Source organism: Oryctolagus cuniculus, chromosome 13 (genome assembly GCF_964237555.1).
Source record: "Oryctolagus cuniculus chromosome 13, mOryCun1.1, whole genome shotgun sequence".
Taxonomy (NCBI): domain Eukaryota; kingdom Metazoa; phylum Chordata; class Mammalia; order Lagomorpha; family Leporidae; genus Oryctolagus; species Oryctolagus cuniculus.
The window spans coordinates 102,828,655-102,848,705 of NC_091444.1; the positions used below are offsets into that span (position 1 = coordinate 102,828,655).

The 20,051-nt window shown below is 42.0% G+C and overlaps 1 protein-coding gene across 4 annotated transcripts in view; it reads left to right on the plus strand.

Annotated features, from left to right (window-relative positions):
- The first annotated feature begins 1,755 nt into the window (after positions 1–1,755).
- LOC103350869 (coiled-coil domain-containing protein 7) overlaps positions 1,756–20,051 on the plus strand; it is an 81,099-nt gene continuing 62,803 nt past the window's right edge. For all 4 annotated transcript variants that reach the window (XM_070056097.1, XM_070056095.1, XM_070056096.1 and 1 more), the window contains exons 1-3: positions 1,756–1,878; positions 12,158–12,496; positions 13,946–14,038. In XM_070056097.1, coding sequence (XP_069912198.1) covers positions 12,212–12,496; positions 13,946–14,038 — 378 coding nt within the window. In that variant the 5' untranslated portion in view covers positions 1,756–1,878; positions 12,158–12,211. The remainder of the gene's footprint in view (positions 1,879–12,157; positions 12,497–13,945; positions 14,039–20,051) is intronic.

Genomic DNA, 20,051 nt, shown 5'->3' on the forward strand with positions numbered 1-20,051 from the left:
TCTGCTGTGGCCCGGGAATGCAGTGGAGGATGGCCCAAGTGCTTGGGCCCTGCACCCCATGGGAGACCAGGAGAAGCACCTGGCTCCTGCCTTCAGATCAGTGTGATGCTCGGCCGTGGCGGCCATTGGAGGGTGAACCAATGGCAAAGGAAGACCTTTCTCTCTGTCTCTCTCTCTCACTGTCCACTCTGCCTGTTAAAAAAAAAAAAAAAGTAAGTCTGTAGGGATGCATGCAGAACTGTACAGCTTTACTGTTACAAACTTCCTCCTCCCTCTCTTATTCCCACTCTTTTTACTGAGATCCATCCTCAACTGACTTTATACACACGATTAACTCTATATTAAGTAAAGAGTTCAACAAATAGTATTTACTGATTTCATTTCCCTTGGGTAAATTCCCAGGAGTGGGAGGGCTGGGTCATATTGTAGGTCTGTATTCAGATTTTTGAGGCATCTCCATACTACCTTCCTCTCCTTATGTCACTTTGCTTTTCAAAGAAATAAAACTGGCTTTACCAGTTTACATTCCCACCAACAGTGGATTAGGGTACCTTTATCCCCACATCCTCATCAGCTTTGTTGTTTGTCATTACATCAGATCTAAGCATTATTTATTGACTATCTGAGGCAGTTCAATTCTTTGCTAAAAAAAATACCTGAAGTCTTCTCTCTAGCTTTAAAAAACATGATAGATGCTTTAATTAGTTTCATCACTTTATGAATACACTTTCTTAATGACAGAAAACATACAAACTGAGAGACACACAAATGGTTAATTGTAAAATTCAGGAATGTTTTTTAAAGATTTACTTTAATTATTTGAAAGGAAGAGTTATGGGGTGGGGTAGGGGAACAGAGTGAGGTCTTCCATCTGCTGGTTCACGCCCCACATGGTCACAACGGCCAGGTCTGGGCCAGGCCAAAGCCAGGAGCCAGGAGCTTCTTCCAGGTCTCCCAGGTGGCTGCAGGCCCCAAGCACTTGGGCCATCTTCTGCGCTTTCCCAGGCCATTGGCAGGGAGCTGGATCGGAAGTGGAGCTGCCGGGATGGTAACCAGACCTCATATGGGATGCCCGCGCTGCAGAGAGCAGCTTTACCTGCTGTGTCACAATGCTGGCTCCAGGAATTTTAACACCCAGAAAGTCCTAACAGGAAACAAAACATCCCTGGCATTCTGGGGGACATCTTCCTGTCCCTTTCCAGCAACCTCAATGGCAACTACAGTGGCGTGCTGGTGTTACTTGCACCAGCTCCTGAGAGCTTATTGTTAAAATTTCAATCTGGTGAGGCAACTGTTAAACATGGTATGTATAAAAATTAAATTTTAACAAGTTCATGTGTTAAACTATGAAAACATTTTACTTTGGCAAACTTTAATTTTGGAGGGTGTTTTTAAAGACAAAATTCATTCTTTGAGATCAGGCTATCTAAAAAATTCCATCTTCAAAAACTGCACATAAAAGCAGTGCCCATCTTATTTTAAATTTTCCTGAATAAATTGGTGTCCCGATGCGTCCTCGAACTACACGGCGCAGAAAGTGAAAAACGAGCGCGCGGCATCCATCCACGCGCCACACACGGTTGTCAAGATTTCCCACGTCTTCCGTGGCGGCTCGCGCATGCGCGGTCGGCGTCTGCGGCGTGCGTCATGGCGCCGGGCGGTGCCGACGTCGGCGTCGTGCGTCCAGGGCGGTGCGGGGGCGGGGCCCTGCGCTCCTGGCTGCGCCCGCGGCGCAGGGGCGGGGCCCTTCCTGCGCCTACGTCAGCGTGTGAAAGGGCGGGGCTGCGTTCCGAAGTGTCGCCGGAAGCCGAGGAGGCGGCCAGTTGCCGCCCTCTGAGGCGAGCGGCCCTCGTTCAGGACTCCCGGCAGCCTCCGCAGGTAGACTGCGAGGCGGGGCTCCGCGGGCGGGGTCTCCTCTGCGGCGTGGGGTGGTGTCGCCTCCTCGGGCTAAAGTGTCCCGGCGTCCGTGTCCCTGTTCCCGGTGCGGCTGTGTGACTCCGCAGCCGTAGTGAGGCTGGTGTGCCTGCTTGGCAGCGGCGGTGGCGGGCAAATCGCTTTTTTCCCGACACACCCCGCCAGCCCTGCTGCTGTTGGAAAGGAATAGCAGGTTATTTACCCGGGAAGAGGAAAGACCCCCAAACGTGGGGGCGTCGTCGTGGCGGATAGGGACGGATGCTCGGGTAGATCAAGGGTGGTGCGATGGTTACCTCTTGGGATCGCCAGGAGGGTTAAACGAAGCAAAGGTGGAAAACCTTCAAAACGTGGCTTGTGAACGCAAGTAGTCGCTGCGTGGGATAAATTTTGTGAATTTCAGGGGGCACATTGGATCTCTTCCCCCCCACCCTTCTTGCCCACCAAGTGACTGTTACATCCTTTTCTCACTGTCTCCTTGAAGTAGTAGCCCAGGTCTCTTGCCTACTACCATAAACTTTCCCTGTACCCATCTATTTTTTTTTAAGATTTATTTTTATTTATTTCAAAGACAGTTACATAGAGAGGTAGAGACAGAGATCTTCCATCCACTGCTTCACTCCCCAAATGGCCACAACAGCCAGAGCTGAGCTGATCCAAAGCCAGGAGCCAGGAGCTCACTCCGGGTCTCCCACGTAGGTGCAGGGCCCCAAGGACTTGGGCCATCTTCCACTGCTTTCCCATAGCAGAGAGCTGGATGGGAAGTGGAGCAGCTGGGACTAGAACCAGCGTCCAAATGGGACACCAGCACTGCAGGCCAGGGGTTAAACCCACTATAGGGAAGTGCTGGTCCCTCCCACTCCCCATCTTGAAGCGAGTTAGTCCACTTGTATTAACATCTCTTTCTTGGTGTTTGCTCAAGCGTAATATGCCACCATTCCTTTCCTACCAGTTGTACATTCGGCTTTCCATCAGCGTGTGTGTTAGTTTCCTATGGCTGTGGATAACAAAGTAAGGTGAACTTGGTGGCTTCCAAGACATTTGTCTCCCCCTCTGTTCTGGAGGCCAGAAGTCCAAGATCAAGATGCTGGTAGGGTTGGTTCCTAGTGGGGTCCCTTAGGGAGAGTGTGTTCTGTGCTCATTCTGTTAGCTTTTGGTGATTGTCGTCAATCCTTAGTGTCCTTTGTAGACTCAGTGCTCCTATCTCTGCCTTTGTCTACACATGGCATTCTTTCCTTTCCTTTGTGTGTGGTTTTTTCTTCACCAGTCATTGGGTTGGGGCCCACTCTAATCCAGTTTGAACTCATCTTAACCCGACTAAATCTGCAAAGACTCTGTTTCCATGTAAGGTCACACTATTTCTGTTGTCAGGACTTGAACTTTTTTGGGAAGGACACAATTGGTTTGACCCATAACAGCGTAGGGATTTGTTACTGGTCTCATAAAAAGAACAAAAGAATCTTCCTCTTGATCATATTTCCTCCCTCTAGTAATAAATTATTTTGTACTGTTTTCTTACCAGAATTTCTCCAGGACGATCATATGCATTGTTTCTTCTCTGACAGTTCTTTTTTGAATTTAAGTAAATTAGGCATTCACCTCTAACAATGTATTGAAATGTGTTGCTTTATCTTTCACAAATCACCTGCCTTCACATTGCTAAATCCAGTGGTCAATTCTTAGTCCTTGTTTTAGCTAACCTGGTTTTGAGACAATTCATCACTGGGTCTAATATTTTCTTCTCCTTGCTTTCAATGTATCCCTTCTTGATCGACCTTCTGCCTCACTGCCCACTCTTGAGTCCTGTTGGCTCGTCTTCCTCTCAGACTTAATGCTTTATGTGAAATTTCGTTGCTAATAAAATTTCTTCAAAATTCTGATGCTTTTCAATTGTAAATTGAATTTTTGTTTCTGCATCATTTTTGTTATAACATTAATTTTGCTTAAAGCATTAACTCACAGGGAATGGACACTTGGCCTAGTGGTTAAGACACCTGCATCCCACATTGAAGTACCTCTGTTTAATTCCCAGCTCCTGTTCCTGATTCCAGTTTCCCACCAGCATAGATCCTGGGAGTCAGTGTGATGATTCATGTATTTGAGTCCCCAGCTCTCTGCCTCAGCCCTCAATCACCTCTGGTGTTGCTTGCAATTTGTGGAGTAAACCATTGGGTGGGAATGCTCCCTTGCTCTCTGTCTCTGTCTCTCTCTTTCTTTCTCCTCTCTCTCTTGCTGTTTCTCAAATAAAGTGTGAAAAAGAAGAAGCTGTTCTGGGGCCTGTGCTGTGGCATAGTGGGTAAAGCTAGTGCCTGTGGCACTAGCATCCCATATGGGCGCTAATTCAAGTCCCGGCTGCTCCATTTCCAATTCAGCTCCCTGCTAATTCACCTGGGAAAGCAGCAGAGGATGGCCCAAGTGCTTGGGCCCCTGCACCCATGTGGGAGACCTGGAAGAAGCTCCTGACTCCTTGCTTCCCATCAGCCCAGCTCTAGCCAGTGTGGCCATTTGGGGATTGAGTCAGCGGATGGAAGATATCTCGCTGTCTTTCTCCCTGACTCTGCCTTTCAAATAAATAAGTAAATCTTAAAAGAAAAGAAAAAAAGAAAAAGCTGTTCTTTGTAAAGCCATACAATTCTATTTTTAAAATAAAGAGTTAAGCCACAGTTAGAGTAAAAAAATTTAAAATGGATTTTTGGAAAAGTTTATATTTATTTGAAAGGCAGAGAGAGAGAGAGAGAGAGAGAGAGATCTTCCATTTGCTGATTGACTCCCCAGATGCTCTCAATAGGGGCTTCTGGCTTAAGTTCTATACTGTATATATTTATTGTTTTCAACAGTTTCCAAAGAACATTGTCTTCTTTCTTCAAATGAACTTTTAGTGATACTGGCATCAATGTATCTTTCCTAACTCATATTTGGCTACCAACCAATTAAAGATTATTTTTGGCAACTGTTTTTTTGTTTTAAAGATTTATTTATTTATTTGAAAGGCAGAGTTACAGAGAGGAAGAGGCAGAGGCAGAGGCAGAGGCAGAGAGAGAGGTCTTCCATCTGCTGGTTCACTCCCTAGTTGACCACAACAGCCAGAGTTGCGCTGATCCAAACCAGGAGCCAGGAGCTTCTTCCAAAGTCTCCCACGTGGGTGCAGGGTCCCAAGGACTTGGGCCATCTTCTATTGTTTCCCAGGCCATAGCAGAGACGGATAGGAAGTGGAGTAACCGAGACTCAAACCGGCGCCCATAAGGGATACCAGTCCTGCAGGCGGCAGCTTTAACTGTTACACCACAGCACTGGCCCCGGAGCTGTTTTCAACTAACTGTAGTGTTTTGTTGAAATAATAAAACAGTTGTCTAGTTCTTAGATGTAATAAAAATTTTCAGAATGTTTACAAAGCTGTAAAATGTCAACATTCTCAAAATATACAGTTTTTCTTTTTTTAATTTTGTGTTTTAAGTTATACAAATTGAGGAACATAGTGATCCTTCCCACCATATCCTCCCTCCTGCCTGCTCCCACCCTTCTTCCTCCTCCTCCTCCTGTTCCCACTCTTCATTTTTACAAAGATCTACTTTCAGTTTACTTAATGATCATAAGGTGAACCCTACACTAAGTAAAGAATTTAAAGAATAGTATGAAGAAAAAAATCACTGTTCCTCAACAGAAGAGACAAGGGCTGTAAACAGCCATCGGATCTCAAAATGTACATGTCACTCCATTACATTATATTTTAGGTACTCTATTAGTTACCCCAGATCAGGGAAAACATATAATGTCTGTCTTTTTGGGACTGGATTATTTCACTAAATGTGATGGTTTCCAGTTCCATTCATTTTGTTGCAAAAGTCATGGTTTCCATTTTTTTTTTTTTTACAGCTGAGTAGTACTCCATAATGCTTACACTGTTTTTCCAAGACATATTAGAGGCTAATCCTCCACCTGTGGCGCTGGCACCCCAGGTTCTAGTCCCAGTTATGGCACCAGATTCTGTCCTGGTTGCTCCTGTTCCAGTCCAGCTCTCTGCTGGGGCCCGGGAAGGCAGTGGAGGATGGCCCAAGTGCTTGGGCCCTGCACCCGCATGGGAGACCAGGAGGAAGCACCTGGCTTCTGGCTTCAGATTGGTGCAGCACACCGGCCATAGTAGCCATTTGGGGGCTGAACCAATGGAAGGAAGACCTTTCTCTGTCTCTCTCTCTGTCACTGTCTAACTCTGCCTGTAAAAAAAAAGAAAAAATCCATATTAGAGGCCTGAATCCCTGCCTACATATCTTTCTTTAAATTTCCTTTTTTTTTAAAAAAAAATTTTTTTAATTTTTTTTTTTTTGACAGGCAGAGTGGACAGTGAGAGAGAGAGACAGAGAGAAAGGTCTTCCTTTGCCGTTGGTTCACCCTCCAATGGCCGCCGCGGCCGACGCTCCGCACTGATCCGATGGCAGGAGCCAGGTGCTTCTCCTGGTCTCCCATGGGGTGCAGGGCCCAAGCACTTGGGCCATCCTCCACTGCACTCCCTGGCCACAGCAGAGAGCTGGCCTGGAAGAGGGACAACCAGGACAGAATCCGGCGCCCCGACCGGGACTAGAACACGGTGTGCCAGCACCGCAAGGCGGAGCATTAGCCTAGTGAGCCATGGCGCCGGCCTTAAATTTCCTTTTTAAAATAAAGATTTGTTTATTTATTTGAAAGGTAGAGTGACAGAGGGAGAGAGAGAAAGAGAGAGAGAATCTTCCATTCTCTAGTTCACTCCCCAAATTGCCACAACAGCCAGGTCTGTGGGAGGCCAAAGCCAGGATCCTGGAATCCCATCCTTGTCTCCTTTATGAGTGACAGGGACCCAAGCACTTGGGCCATCTTCTGCTGTTTTACCAGACTCATTAACAGGGAGCTAGATTGTAAGTGGAACAACTGGACTTAAACTGTCACCCTGATATGAAATGCCAGTGTTGCAAGCAATGGCTTAACCCAGTGGATCACAGTATTGGCCACAATTTTAATTTTTTGTAAATCTCAAAACATATGTATGATTATTTTCCAGCAATATTTTCTATTGATTAAAATCCTATTAAATGTGCAAAAATAGGAATATTTGTAATTCCAAAATCTACAATTATATCTATTATCTGCTTTCCATTGCATTTTGAAAATCCATAATTATAGCAATAATTTTATCTGCTTTCTATGACTCATATAAGGAATTGGAACCAAAATAATTGAGGAATAACTTTTAAAAACCTTACTTAATATTTTATTTATAATAAATATAATTTTTTATTTCATTTTTTATTTTATCCCCTAAAATAGTCTGTTAAATTACTTGATGTTGATGATTGTGTTTTGCATAAATTAATTTTTGCCATCTTTTCTGCCAAATAAAAAATTTCTATTATTAGACTTGAAATTTATTGGGGGTGAGTTTGTTACAGCAGTTGTGATGCTGCTTGATACGCTTGGAGTCCCTGGTTTGAGTTCTACCTCTGCTTCTGATTCCAACTTTCTCCTAATGCACGCCCTGGGGCCAACAGGTAATGGCCCAAGTTCTTGGGTCCCTGCCACTCTGGGGGGAGATCTAGGATGAGTTCTAAAACTCCTGGTTTTGGCCTGACTCAACCCCAGCCTGTTGAAGGCGACTGGGTTGTGAACCAGTAGATAGATCTCTCTCTGTGTCTCTGCCTTTCAGATGAAAAAATGATGTTATTGGCTGATCTTCTCAACACTAAAGGCTATTTTTCTAAAAATCAAATCATTCTTATCATATTATCAACAGATGCTAGCCTATATTAACTAGCAATGTAGAATTGCTAATTATATTCAAATATGTTTTAATACTTGACACTGTCAACATTCATTTCACCTTATTCATGTTCAAGAATATGATAAATGATGTCAATCTTTTCATTAATTTTTATTCTTCAGCCCTCAAAGAGTGCAGTTTACAGAAAGTATACAATACGTTGAGGAGAAATTATATTAAGAGCTGTTGTCAATTCAATTTTTCCTGTTTTGTAGGTGATAGGCTCTTTCTGAAAGTTTTGAGATATTTATCTGAGGTTCTCGCTTTGAAATGTCTTTAACTATTTTGTTTCCTTTTTGGTATTTTGTGAGCACTTTTGATCTGTGGATTCCACATTTAATTTTGAGACATTTATCTTTATGATTTCTTTATATATTTCCTCCTTCCCATTTTGTTTTTCTTTTCCTCTGGCTCTCCTGTTATCTGGCTATTGGCATTTGGTTAATTCTTCTGCATGTCTTTTAGTGTTTTAATTTCTCATTATCTATTTTTAATCTCTTCTTTTATCCTTTTTGATGATTTCTGATAGAACATCTCAATCTGATTTTCCATTTTCTAACTTCTTCTTCATTGTTATTCTGTGATCAGTTGTTTTATTTAATCTATTTTTGTCATTCCTAATGTTTCTACTTGGGTCTTTTTTTTTTTTTTTTTTTTTGACAGGCAGAGTGGACAGAGAGACAGAGAGAAAGGTCTTCCTTTGCCGCTGGTTCACCCTCCAATGGCGCCGCTGCGGCCAGCGCACTGCGCTGATCCAATGGCAGGAGCCAGGTGCTTCTCCTGGTCTCCCATGGGGTGCAGGGCCCAAGCACTTGGGCCATCCTCCACTGCACTCCCTGGCCACAGCAGAGAGCTGGCCTGGAAGAGGGGCAACCGGGACAGAATCCGGCGCCCTGACCGGGACTAGAACCTGGTGTGCCGGTGCCACAAGGCAGAGGATTAGCCTAGTGAGCCATGGCGCCGGCCCTACTTGGGTCTTTTTTAAAAAAAACCTCTGATATTTGTTTTTTACTAATGTTCTGGGGCTGATATTGTGACACACTGGGCTATGCTGCTCCTTGTGTTGCCACTATACCATATCGGAGCACTAGTTTGAGTCCCCTGCTGCTCTGCTTCTGATCTAGCTCTCTGCTAATGCGCCTGGGAAAGCAGTGGATAACGGCCCATGTACTTGGCCAGATGGAGTTGCAGGCTCCTGGCTTCTGCCTGGCCCAGCCCCTGCTACTGTGCCATTTGCAGAGTGAACCAGGGAATGGAAGATCTCACTCTCTCTGTTCCTCTTGCTAAGTCTGACTTTCAAATAAATAAATCAATGTTTTTTTTAAAAGAATATATAAGATTCTCTCTGTTTATGTATTTTAAGTCCTTCTATTCTAATGATTCTGCAACTGATACATATTGTTGTGTTTCTTTGTTCATGAGCTGTATCTTTCAGGTGTTGTCCTATTGATCTGTGAGCTTTTATGCCCTTTGGCATTAACTACTCTGGAAACCAATCCGAAAATGATCAAAAGATTGTCTCTAATCTCTGTCCTTCCCAGGAAGTTCAAGTTAAGTGTTTGGATGTATTTGTTTGCTAGGTGGTAGTTGCTTTCTGTGTTCCAGTGTTTGTGTCCCTCTCTCTGCCTTCTCCAAATTCATAGGTACCTAAGATGATGGTTATCAGAAGGTGAGGTCTTTGGGGCAGGGGGCGATTAGATCATAAGGTCAGCAGACTCACAAATGAGACTAATTATTTTATAAAAGAGGCCCAAACAAAGCACCCTTGCTTGTTCCACCCTGGGAGGACAGAGGAAAAAGGCACCATTTATTCAGTGTTTGGACTTTTATCAGATACCGAATCTTTGGATACCTTTTTTTTTTTATTTGGATTGGTTATTTTGCCTTTTTTTAAAAATTTTATTTAAGGTATACAAATTTCGGGTATTTCATATATATAGAGTTAGGAACATCGTGATGCCTCTCACCTTATCCTCCCTCCTATCTATGCGCCCACCCTTCTTCCTCCTCCCTCTTCTATTCCCATTCTTAATTTTTACAAAGATCTACTTTCAGTGTACTTTTTACTCATAAGAGTACCCCTAAACTAAATAAAGAATTCAACGAATAGGATGAAGAAAAAAAGCACTGTTCCTCAACAGTAGAGAAAAGATGTTAAACAATCATCGAATCTAGTAGTTACCACAGATGAGGGAAAACATGTGGTATCTGTCTTTTTGGGACTGGCTTATTTAACTAAGTATAATGGTTTCTAGTTGCATCCATTTTGTTGCAAAAGACAGGATTTTATTTTATTTTTATTCACTGAGTAGTATTCCATAGTACATATATGTTCCATAATTTCTTTAATCTTTGGATACCTTGATGTAGGATTTCCCAGCCTACAGCACTGTGAGAAATAAATATTTATTAAGTTACCCAGTTTATGGTATTTTGTATGGAAGCCTAAATAGACTAAGATATTAGAGCTGCTGTGACAGAGCACCACAGTGTGGCTTAAAACAGTAGCAGTTGTTCTCTTATTAGCTGGATTGTGAAATCAAGGTATCAACATAACCATGGCCTGCCTGAAGCCTAAGCTTTCTGGCACATCTTAGCAATCCTTGATATTCCTGGGCTTGTAACTGTATCACTCCAGTCTGGCTTTGATGCTGCATGTCCTTCTTATAGTGACACCAGTCATTGGGTTTAGGACACACCTAATCTAGTTGATATTTTTTAAAAAAAATTTATTTATTTGAAAGACAGAGATACAGAGAGAGGTAGAGACAGAGAGAGGTCTTCCATCCACTGGTTCATTCCCTAGATAACTGCAATGGCCGGAGTTTTCGCTAATCCAAAGCCAGGAGCCAGGAGTTTCTTCTGGGTCTCCCATGTGGATGCAAGGGCCCAAGGACTTGGGCCATCTTCTACTGCTATCCCAGGCCATAGCAGAGAGCTGGATCGGAAGAGGAGCAGCTGGGACTCGAACCAGCACCCATATGGGATGCTTCAGGCCAGGGCTTTAACCCACTGCGCCATAATGCCGGCTTCTTGATCTCATTTTAACTTGATCATATCTGCAAAGGTCATATTGCCAAATAAAGTTCAATCACAGGTGCTGGGGAGTTAGGGCATGAACATACCTTTTTAGGGGACATAGTTTAATGCACAACAATGATAGCAAATAACTGATATTATTATAAGTTTCTCCACTTTACCCAACAATTTCCATGTCTAGGCATATGTGTGTGTGTGTGTGTATATATATGATTTATTTATTTATTTGAAAGGCAGAGTTACAGAGGCAGAGAGAGAAGTCTTCCTTCTGTTGGTTCACTCCCCTAATGGCTACAACAGCTGGAGGTGGGCCCATCCAAAGCCCAGAGCTTCTTCCTGGCCTGCCATGTGGGTACAGGGGCCCAAGCACTTGGGCCATCTTCTGTTGCTTTCCCAGGCACATTAGCAGGGAGCTGGGTGGGAATTGGAGCATCCAGGCCTTGAACCAGCACCCATATGGGGTGTTGGCACTGCAGGCGGTGGCTTTACCCAGGTATATACTTTTAAACTCTTGGGGAAGAGGCATTGTCCTGAGTCTCAATCAGCTTTAGAAGGAGAAAAAGAAATAGAGGATTGAGAGTCTAGGATATACCTAGTTTTTACTTCTTATCCCTGCATAACTTTGTTGCTGCCTTCATAATATACTGTTAGTGTCTTGTGCCAAGGCAACTGCTCCTGTAGAAATAATGATGTGTATTAAGGGCATTGTTGTTAGCTCAACAATGGGGTAAAGGAAGCACAAAATTTAATAGTTTTCCTAAATATATTCTCTCAGTATAGGCCCTGCCTTCTTCCTTTCCCAAATCCCTATCTTAAATTCCGGATACACAAATTGAACCCAGTTAGAGGGTTCTTAGGTTTTCTTACTTTTTCCCCACTTTGTAATTTCTCCAGAGTTAATTTTGAGATTCATCATCTTCATGCTTCCAACATTTAAAATCTGACATCTTCATGTATTCTTCTCCCAGTTATATGAAATTCTGTCAGTCCATAGATTAAAATATTTTTTCATATGACAGCAGATGGTGTATTAAAGAAGCAAAATTTATAACCAAGTAGGCATGTGTTGAAATTTTGACTTTCTAACTTATTGTGTGTCTGTTGAAGGGCACTAACTTCTCTGAATTCAGTTTACTTACATGTAAGATGGGAATAATGATGTATATGAAGGACATAGCTTAAAGATAATGGTACGTACTATATTGGCTGTTAAACTTAGGTTTAAATAACATCCTGATGTAAATTAGATGCTCCAAGAACTGTATTCTATTTTTCTTTAAGCAATTATAACTCAGAAGAGCCAATGTATAATTGTAGCTGCTAAAACATTGGACAATAAAAACAAGTACAGTACATGAATTTAATTAGAACAACGATTTTTGTTGATTAAATGTTGTGAATCTCTAATTTTTTTTTCCACAGGGAGGAATTACTTTTTCCATCCATCTATAATTTGGAAGCTAAGTCATAAATAAAATGAAGCCATCAAAGAATCAATTGGCCACTAATAATGACACATTGCCAAATGCTTCAGAAGTAACTAATAAGAAACGACAGCTTGATTCACCTTCACCACATCAACCAAAAGAAAAACCTAGTGAAAAATTAGTACATAACAAAATTGAACCAATGGTCTTAAGATCTGATCCACCAACAAATGAATCCCTTGCACAATATTCTTTGCCTGTTCCATCAAGTAAGACCAGGGAGTTCATAATGAATGATGAAAAGATCAAGGCAGTTACCAAACATCTGGAGATGGTAAGGCACTTGCTGGTCCCTATACTGTGGGATCTCTGGCCACCCACAAGAATTAGTGGTTTTCTGGTGGAATGCACAGGACTCAACATATAGTTATACTGATGGCTGGGATTTATTACGGTTGGCATGTGAAAGAGCTGGAGGAAACCTGGTCCAAGCTTGTAAGAGTCTGTTCTCTTGGGAATCACACATGCCTGATTTCACACATGCCTGAAATAAGTTGTGATAACAAGAGAAATGTCTACTAGGAAAACTTATTAGAAACTCAGTGTTCAAGGTTTTATTGGAGATTATCTAGGTATCCTCTGCCTAACATGAACCAAAGTTCCAGACTCACACAAGGAAAGCAGGTGTTCAGCATGAACCACATTGTACAAACACTGTAGGGACTGTTATTTACTGCTATCAGTGAGTGGTGGGAACCCTCCTATAGCCTAGCTTCTCAGATGCCAGGCTAAGGCCAACCTTGCAAGCAGAACTTGATAAAGGTAAACCTTTCTAGATTTCATGCATGTTTTGTTAACTATTAGTGCACTTCAGAAACATTAGGTCTTAGTATTGAGAAGATTCCCTTTCTCTAACTTCGTTTTTCGCAGTAATCCAGAGGTGAATGTAAATCTACTAAATATAAAATGAGAACAATGAAGAAATACAAAAACATAAAAATGAATATAGTTTTTCAGTTTTTCAAAACTCAAGTTTATTCAAAGTGTGAGGAGTAAGCTCAGAGAACTCCTTTTCAAATGTATTGCCTTTGGGGCTAACACTGTGGCATAGTGGGTAAAGTTGCTACCTGCAGTGCTGGCATCCCAAATGGGCACTGGTTTGAGTCCTGGCTGCCTCACTTCTGATCCAGCTCTCTGCTATGGCCTGGGAGAGCATCAGAGATGGCTCAAGTTCTTGGGCCCCTGCACCTGCGTGGGAAACCTGGAAGAAGCTCCTGGTTCCTAGCTTCAGATCGGCCCAGCTCTGGCCATTGCGGCCATCTGGGGAGTGAACCAGCAAATGGAAGACCTCTCTTGCTCTCTCTGCCTGCTCTAACTCTGCCTTTCAAATAAGTAAATAAATATTAAAAAATGTATTGCCTTCAAGTCTTCATATTTCTGTTTTTCCTACTCTCAAGAGGAGAATCAAGGCAGTTAGACTATGAGGAGAATACTATTTAATGCATCAGATATTCATGGGGGTTCCTTTTTAGGTACCTGACAACCCAGAAATGGTTGATTCATGAAGCATCTCCTGGTTGTTAGGGAGCAGGGTCAAGGATTATTGCTCATGGCTTCTTTATAATGGTAGAAAATGAGGTGAAATGTGGAAAATTTAAGTATATGGCATAGGTAGAAGTAACTCAATGCTAAAAATGTCCTGGAATAATTGATTAAATATATTTTCTATTTAATATAATTTTAAAATATGAAAGTATTTAATTTGCTTTGCTTTTTTTCATAGCTTGTTTCTACTTTGGAAGAAACCTATGGACCTCGCACTAAAAAAGGAGAAGAACCAATTGAGAAGTCTGATAATAAAGAATTAAATTTATCTGTAGGTATATGTAACCTTAATCTAGGGACATCAGTGCTTAAAAAGGCTAAGATTTTCTTTTTGAGTCTGTATTTGGCTTTAGAATGAATTCCCTATCCAAGAAAATTTTCCTCTTAGGAAATTTGTAAGTAATACACTGATTTTTTTTCCCATGCTCTACTAATACTTTCTTAAAATTTAAATACAGAATACCCATATCTTGAGCCACCTTTTAATAATAATGCCTCTCCTGTTTAAGTTTTAAGCATGGTCTTGTCCTTTTGGCCTGAAATGTACATTCTGAATCATGTTAAGGAAATATTTTTCTGTTTATAGTAGCTTACTAAATAAGAAAACAAAGGAGTCAAGGAAGTTATTAAGTTTTTGTTTTTTTGTTTTTTGTTTTTTGTTTTGTTTTGTTCTTTGGACAGGCAGAGATAGACAGTGAGAGAGAGAGAGAGACAGAGAGAAAGGTCTTCCTTTTCACCCATTTCACCCCCCAAATGGCCACCACGGCTGGCACGCTGCGGCCGGCATGCTGTGCCGATCTGAAGCCAGGAGCCAGGTGCTTCCTCCTGGTCTCCCACACGGGTGCAGGGACCCAAGCACTTGGGCCGTTTTCCACTGCCTTCCCGGGCCACAGCAGAGAGCTGGACTGGAAGAGGAGCAACCGGGACAGAATCCGGCACCCCAACCAGGACTAGAACCCGGGGTGCCGGTGCCGCAGGCAGAGGATTGGCCAAGTGAACCGTGGCACCGGCTGGAGGTTATTAAATTTTAACAAATGTCTTTGTTGTGTACGTTGAAGTAATGCAGCTGTTAAGGTAACTATAGAGTTCTTCAATCTATCAATGAGTTATTTATTTCTTAATATGTAGCTGTACTTTCATATATTACATGTAGACTATTTTTTTTTAAACAGTTCTTTATTTATTTGAATGGCAGTGTTACAGATATAGAGAGGGAGAGACAGAGAGGTCTATTTTTTTTTAAAAAAAGATTTATTTTGTCGCTCCCCCTCTTCGTGGAGGAACAACACAGGACCCTGCGCTGTTCTTTCGTCTGCTCGGCCCTCCCCGGGTTTGCTGCTGGTTCTTCCCGGGTTGGCTACCGACCCTTCCACCTCCGTGGAAGGGCGGTTCCCCCTGGCCACTTTCCCCACTTCCGCGGGGGAGCGGCACACCACCGGCCGGCTCTCTCAGGGGCTGCTCAGGTGTTCCTTCAGATAGATGTTCCTCTTAGATGTTCCTGGTGCATGTTCTCTCTCTCCTCCTTTATAGTCCTCCTCCACCAATCCTAACTCGGCTGCCCACACGCCGAGTACGCTGCTCTCCTCCAATCAGGAGCAGGATCAGCTCCTGGAGGTCATCACTCAAGTTGGCAAGAGGCAGCTGCGTAGAAGCTGTTTTTACTCCTCTCCCAGCGCCATATTGTGGGAGAGCAGATGCACAGAATAAGTCCTAATTCCAGTAACTTAGTCTAGTCCGAGTTGCTCCCAGTTGCTCCCCACATATTTATTTGCCAGAGTTACACAGAGAGGAAAGGCAGAGAGAGAGAAAGAGAGAGAGAGGTCTTCCATCCTCTGGTTCACTCCCTAATCGGCTGCAAAGGCTGGAGCTGCGCCGATCCCCAATCTGAAGCCAGGAGCTTTTTCTGGGTCTCTCATGTGGGTGCAGGGGCCCAGGGACTTGGGCTATCTTCTAGTGCTTTCCCAGGCATAGCAGAGAGCTGGGTTGGAAGTGGAACAGCTGGGTCTCAAACCGGTGCCCATATGGGATGCCAGCGCTTCAGGCCAGGGCATTAACCTGCAGAGTCACAGCGCCGGCCCCAGAGAGAGAGAAGTCTTCCATCCACTAGTTCACTCCCCAAATGGCCGCAGTGGATGGAGCTGGTCCAATCCAAAGCCAGGAGCCAGGAGCTTCTTCCAGGTCTTCCACTGGGTGCGGGAGCCCAAGCACTTAGCCTATCTTCTGCTACCCTCCCTGGCCATAAACAAAGAGCTAGATTGGAAGTGAGTATCTGGGACTCAAACCAGCATCCATATGGGTTGTTGGCACCACGCCTTGAGGCTTAACCTACTATGCCACAGTGTCAGCCCTATGTACACTATTCTTTTACTATATAACCAATTTTGTTAATTAGAGGTTGAATTCAGCTTCATGTAATGAAACACCCATGTTGAGCCTTAATCCATAAATATGACATGTCTTTCCATTTTTTAGGGTTGCTTGATCTTTTATCAGCATTTACAAATTTTCATCATATACTCCTATACATGACTTACTAGATTCATACATGTATTTATAGAAAGCTTTTATTTAATAATTATACATTTCATAAGTACAGCTTTTGGATTATAGCGGTTCTTCCTCCCATACCCACCCTCCCATCCTCAAAGCATCCCACCTCCTACTCCCTCTCCCGTCCCATTCTTCATTAAGATTTATTTTTAATTATCTTTATATATATAAGATCCACTCTATGCTAAGTAAAGATTTCAACTATTTGCACCCACACAGACACACAAAGTATAAAGTACTGTTTGAAGACAAGTTTTACCATTAATTCTCACAGTATAACTCATTAAGGACAGAGGTCCTACATGGGGAGCAAGAGCACAGTGACTCCTGTTGTTTAACAATTGACACTTTTATTTATGATGTCATTAATCACCGAGGCTCTTGTCATGAGCTGCCAGGGCTATGGAAGCCTCTTGAGTCCACAAACTGATATTATTTAGACAAGGTCATAATCAAAGTGGAAGTTCTCTCCTCCCTTCAGAGAAAAGTTCCTCCTTCTTTGATGGCCCCTTCCTTCTACTGTGATCTCACTCACAGAGATCTTTCATGTAGGTCATTTTTTTGCCACAGTCACTTGGCTTTCCATGGCTGAAATGCTCTCATGGGCTTTTTAGCCAGATCTGAATGCCTTAAGGGCTGATTCTGAGGCCAAAGTTCTGTTTAGGGCATTTGCTATTCTATGAGTCTGCTGTGTGGCCTGCTTCCCATGTTGGATTATTCTCTCCTTTTTAATTCTATCGTTAATTTCTGTTAATTCTGTCTGTTGTTATTAGCAGACACTGGTCTTATTTATGTTATCCCTTTGACACTTAATCCTATCTTTATGATCAGTTATGAACTTAAACTGATCACTTTAACTAGTAAGATGGCATTGGTACCTGCCAACTTAATGAGATTTGGAGTCCCACAGCAAGTTTTTAGTTTTACCCTTGAGGTAAGTCCGAGGGAACGTGTGCCGAGCTGTACATCTCCTCCCTCTCTTATTCCCACTTTTATTTTTAACAGGGATCAATTTTCAATTGGATTTAAATACCTAAGAATAATTCTGTGTTAAGTAAAGAGTTCGACCAATGGTATTAAGTAGAAAAAGAAAATACTAAAAAGAATAAAATAAAGAATAAAATAGTAAGCTGTTCTTCAACAGTCAGGACAAGGGCTGATCAAGTCATTGCTTCTCATAGTATAAGTTTTAATTCTACTAGGTTTATATATTGATACTTCTTTATTGTTTGGTGTGATTGTTAGTGGTATTATGTTTTAAATTTTTTAGTTGTCACATTTGTTATTAGTGTCCAATATGAATACCTTTTGTGTCTTCTTGGCTTGCCATGTTAGCATGGGTTCCAGTATTGTAAAGAAGAATAGTGGTGAGAATAGATATCCTTGCCACATTCTGACAGCTACTCCAGATAAGAGTAAAAATGCAATTCCTTGTTTCACCCCACTGACATCATCCTGGCAAAGGAGCTGGAGTGCCACTTTCTAAAGCCATGTAGGTAGTGGAATTTTCTTTCCATTCAATTCTGCTGAGGGGGCAAGGGAAGGACTACTTTCATTGCCAGCTTATTCTTTAGTCCTTCTAACCTATAGAATAGTAACAGAATTTTTCTTGATATTTGGCTCAAACAGGATGGGTGTTGTCAAAAAGCTTTTGTGTTATTCTAAAGATTCCTCTTCATAGTCATTTGGTTTTTCTTAGGGCTTTTCTTCCATCTGTACTTACTGGTCGGTCCAGGTTGCAGGTTTATCCAGTGCCTCATCCAGCATTTACAGATAAACGGAAGAACTCCAGGAACTCATTGACTTGTGCTCATCAAATACTGAGGTCCCTGCCTTTCTCTTTCCACCTTTCAGAATTTCCCTGTTTGTTGTTGTTACATCTAAGGTATCTTAGTTGTAGGAGCAAGGACTGGAAGAATGGGGCTAATCTGTCCTGACAAAAACCAGAGTACAGTTTCAAAAATCTTTGATATAATGCCATGTTCTGAAATGTGCCTGGTCTAATATCAGCTCTCTGGTATTTAGTCGTTGCATGTTATATTTTTAAAACTATTTTTGACATGTATTTACTACGTGTCTGTTTGAAAGAGCGTATAGTTGAGTCTTGCTTTTTTAATCCAGCCTGACAATCTGTCTTTTAATTGGTATGTTTAGTTCATTTACATTTAGTTACACTTCATGTGATATAATTGGTTATAATAAAATGTTAGTGAACTAATGTAAATCAAGCCTACTATCTTCCCATTTGCCTTCCTTTTGTCCCATATGTTCTTTGCTCTTTTGTTCTTTCTTTTCTAATTTTGTATGTATGTATTTCATTTTACTTTCTTTTTGGTTTTTAGGTATATCTTTTTTATGCTTGCTCTAGAAAACTCAATATATATTTTTCCCTGATCTGGGGTAATTAATAGAGTACCTAAATGTAATGTAATGGAGTGAAATGTACTTTTTGAGATTCGATGACTGTTAGAATCCTGTCTCTTCTGTTGAGGAACAGTGTTTTTTTTCTTTATACTATTTGTTGAATCTTTATTCAGTATAGGGTTAACTATGATCAGTAAGTAAACTGAAAATAGATCTTTGTAAAAGTTAAGAGTGGGAATAGGAGAGAGGAGGAAGAGGGTTGGATTGTGGGCAGGAGGGATGGTAGGGTGGGAAGTATCACTATGTGCCTAAATCTGTATATATGAAATACATGAAATTTGTATAACTTAAATAAGATTTTTTAAAAGGAAAACAATAAATTCAATATATATATATTAAACTTATCACAGTTTATCTTGAGTTAATATTGTAACATTTCATTTCTAATATGAGAATCATAGTGATATAATTCCATTAACTCCTATTGTTTCTTTTGTGTATGTTGTTGTATCATTGTTTCCATTTTTCTCTGGCTACTTTTTTTAAAATATTGTATTGTCAATTTAATAGGTAACTGAGGTACAATCATTCATATATTCAGAAACTGATTTTTTTTAAATATTTCTTTATGGAAAGGGTAGAGCAACAGAGAGAGAGAGAGAAACCAACTTGTTGGTTTATTCTCCAAATGGCTACAAAAGTTAGTGCTGAGCCAGGCCAAAGCCAGGAGTAGGAATTCCATTTCGGTTTTCCACTGGGATCCTAAGCATTTGGTGAAAGGTCATCACAGAACACACCAAACACCGGAGTAAGGGAAAAGGTTTATTGTCAGGTGGGAGAAACCTGAGTGGCTGCCTCCCGTGTATGAGAGTACAGCAGCCTGTACTGGGAAAACAGGTCTTATATAGCTTTGCAGAGGTAAGGAAGTGGGAGCAGCAAATCCTGTTAGGATGGGGGTGGAGCTGACGCTTGTGATTGGGCCATTTGGTCACCTGACTTCTAGTTTCCTTCTTCTGTTTTTACATTGGCCCCAGAAGTCCAGGAGGGGTGGAGGGATGATGATCTATCTTTTAGAGCTGCTTCCTGCTGACATGGGGCAACGAGTTACTCTCCGCTGGCATGGGACGATGTCTAAAGTCATGATGCCCTGGGTGGGGAGCCAAGCATATCCCTGTAGTAGCATTTGTTTGACTGCCTGGTTGGTGAAGGGTTTGGTTCATTCCATTATCACTTACACAGACCATGTAGTATAAAGGCCAAGGTGTGAATAGTAATCTGGCTACTCTTAAGATGTTCTCTTGGGGTCCATGCTGTGGATAGAAGGCTAAGCCTCCATCTGCAGCACTTGCATCCCATTTGGGCATCAGTTC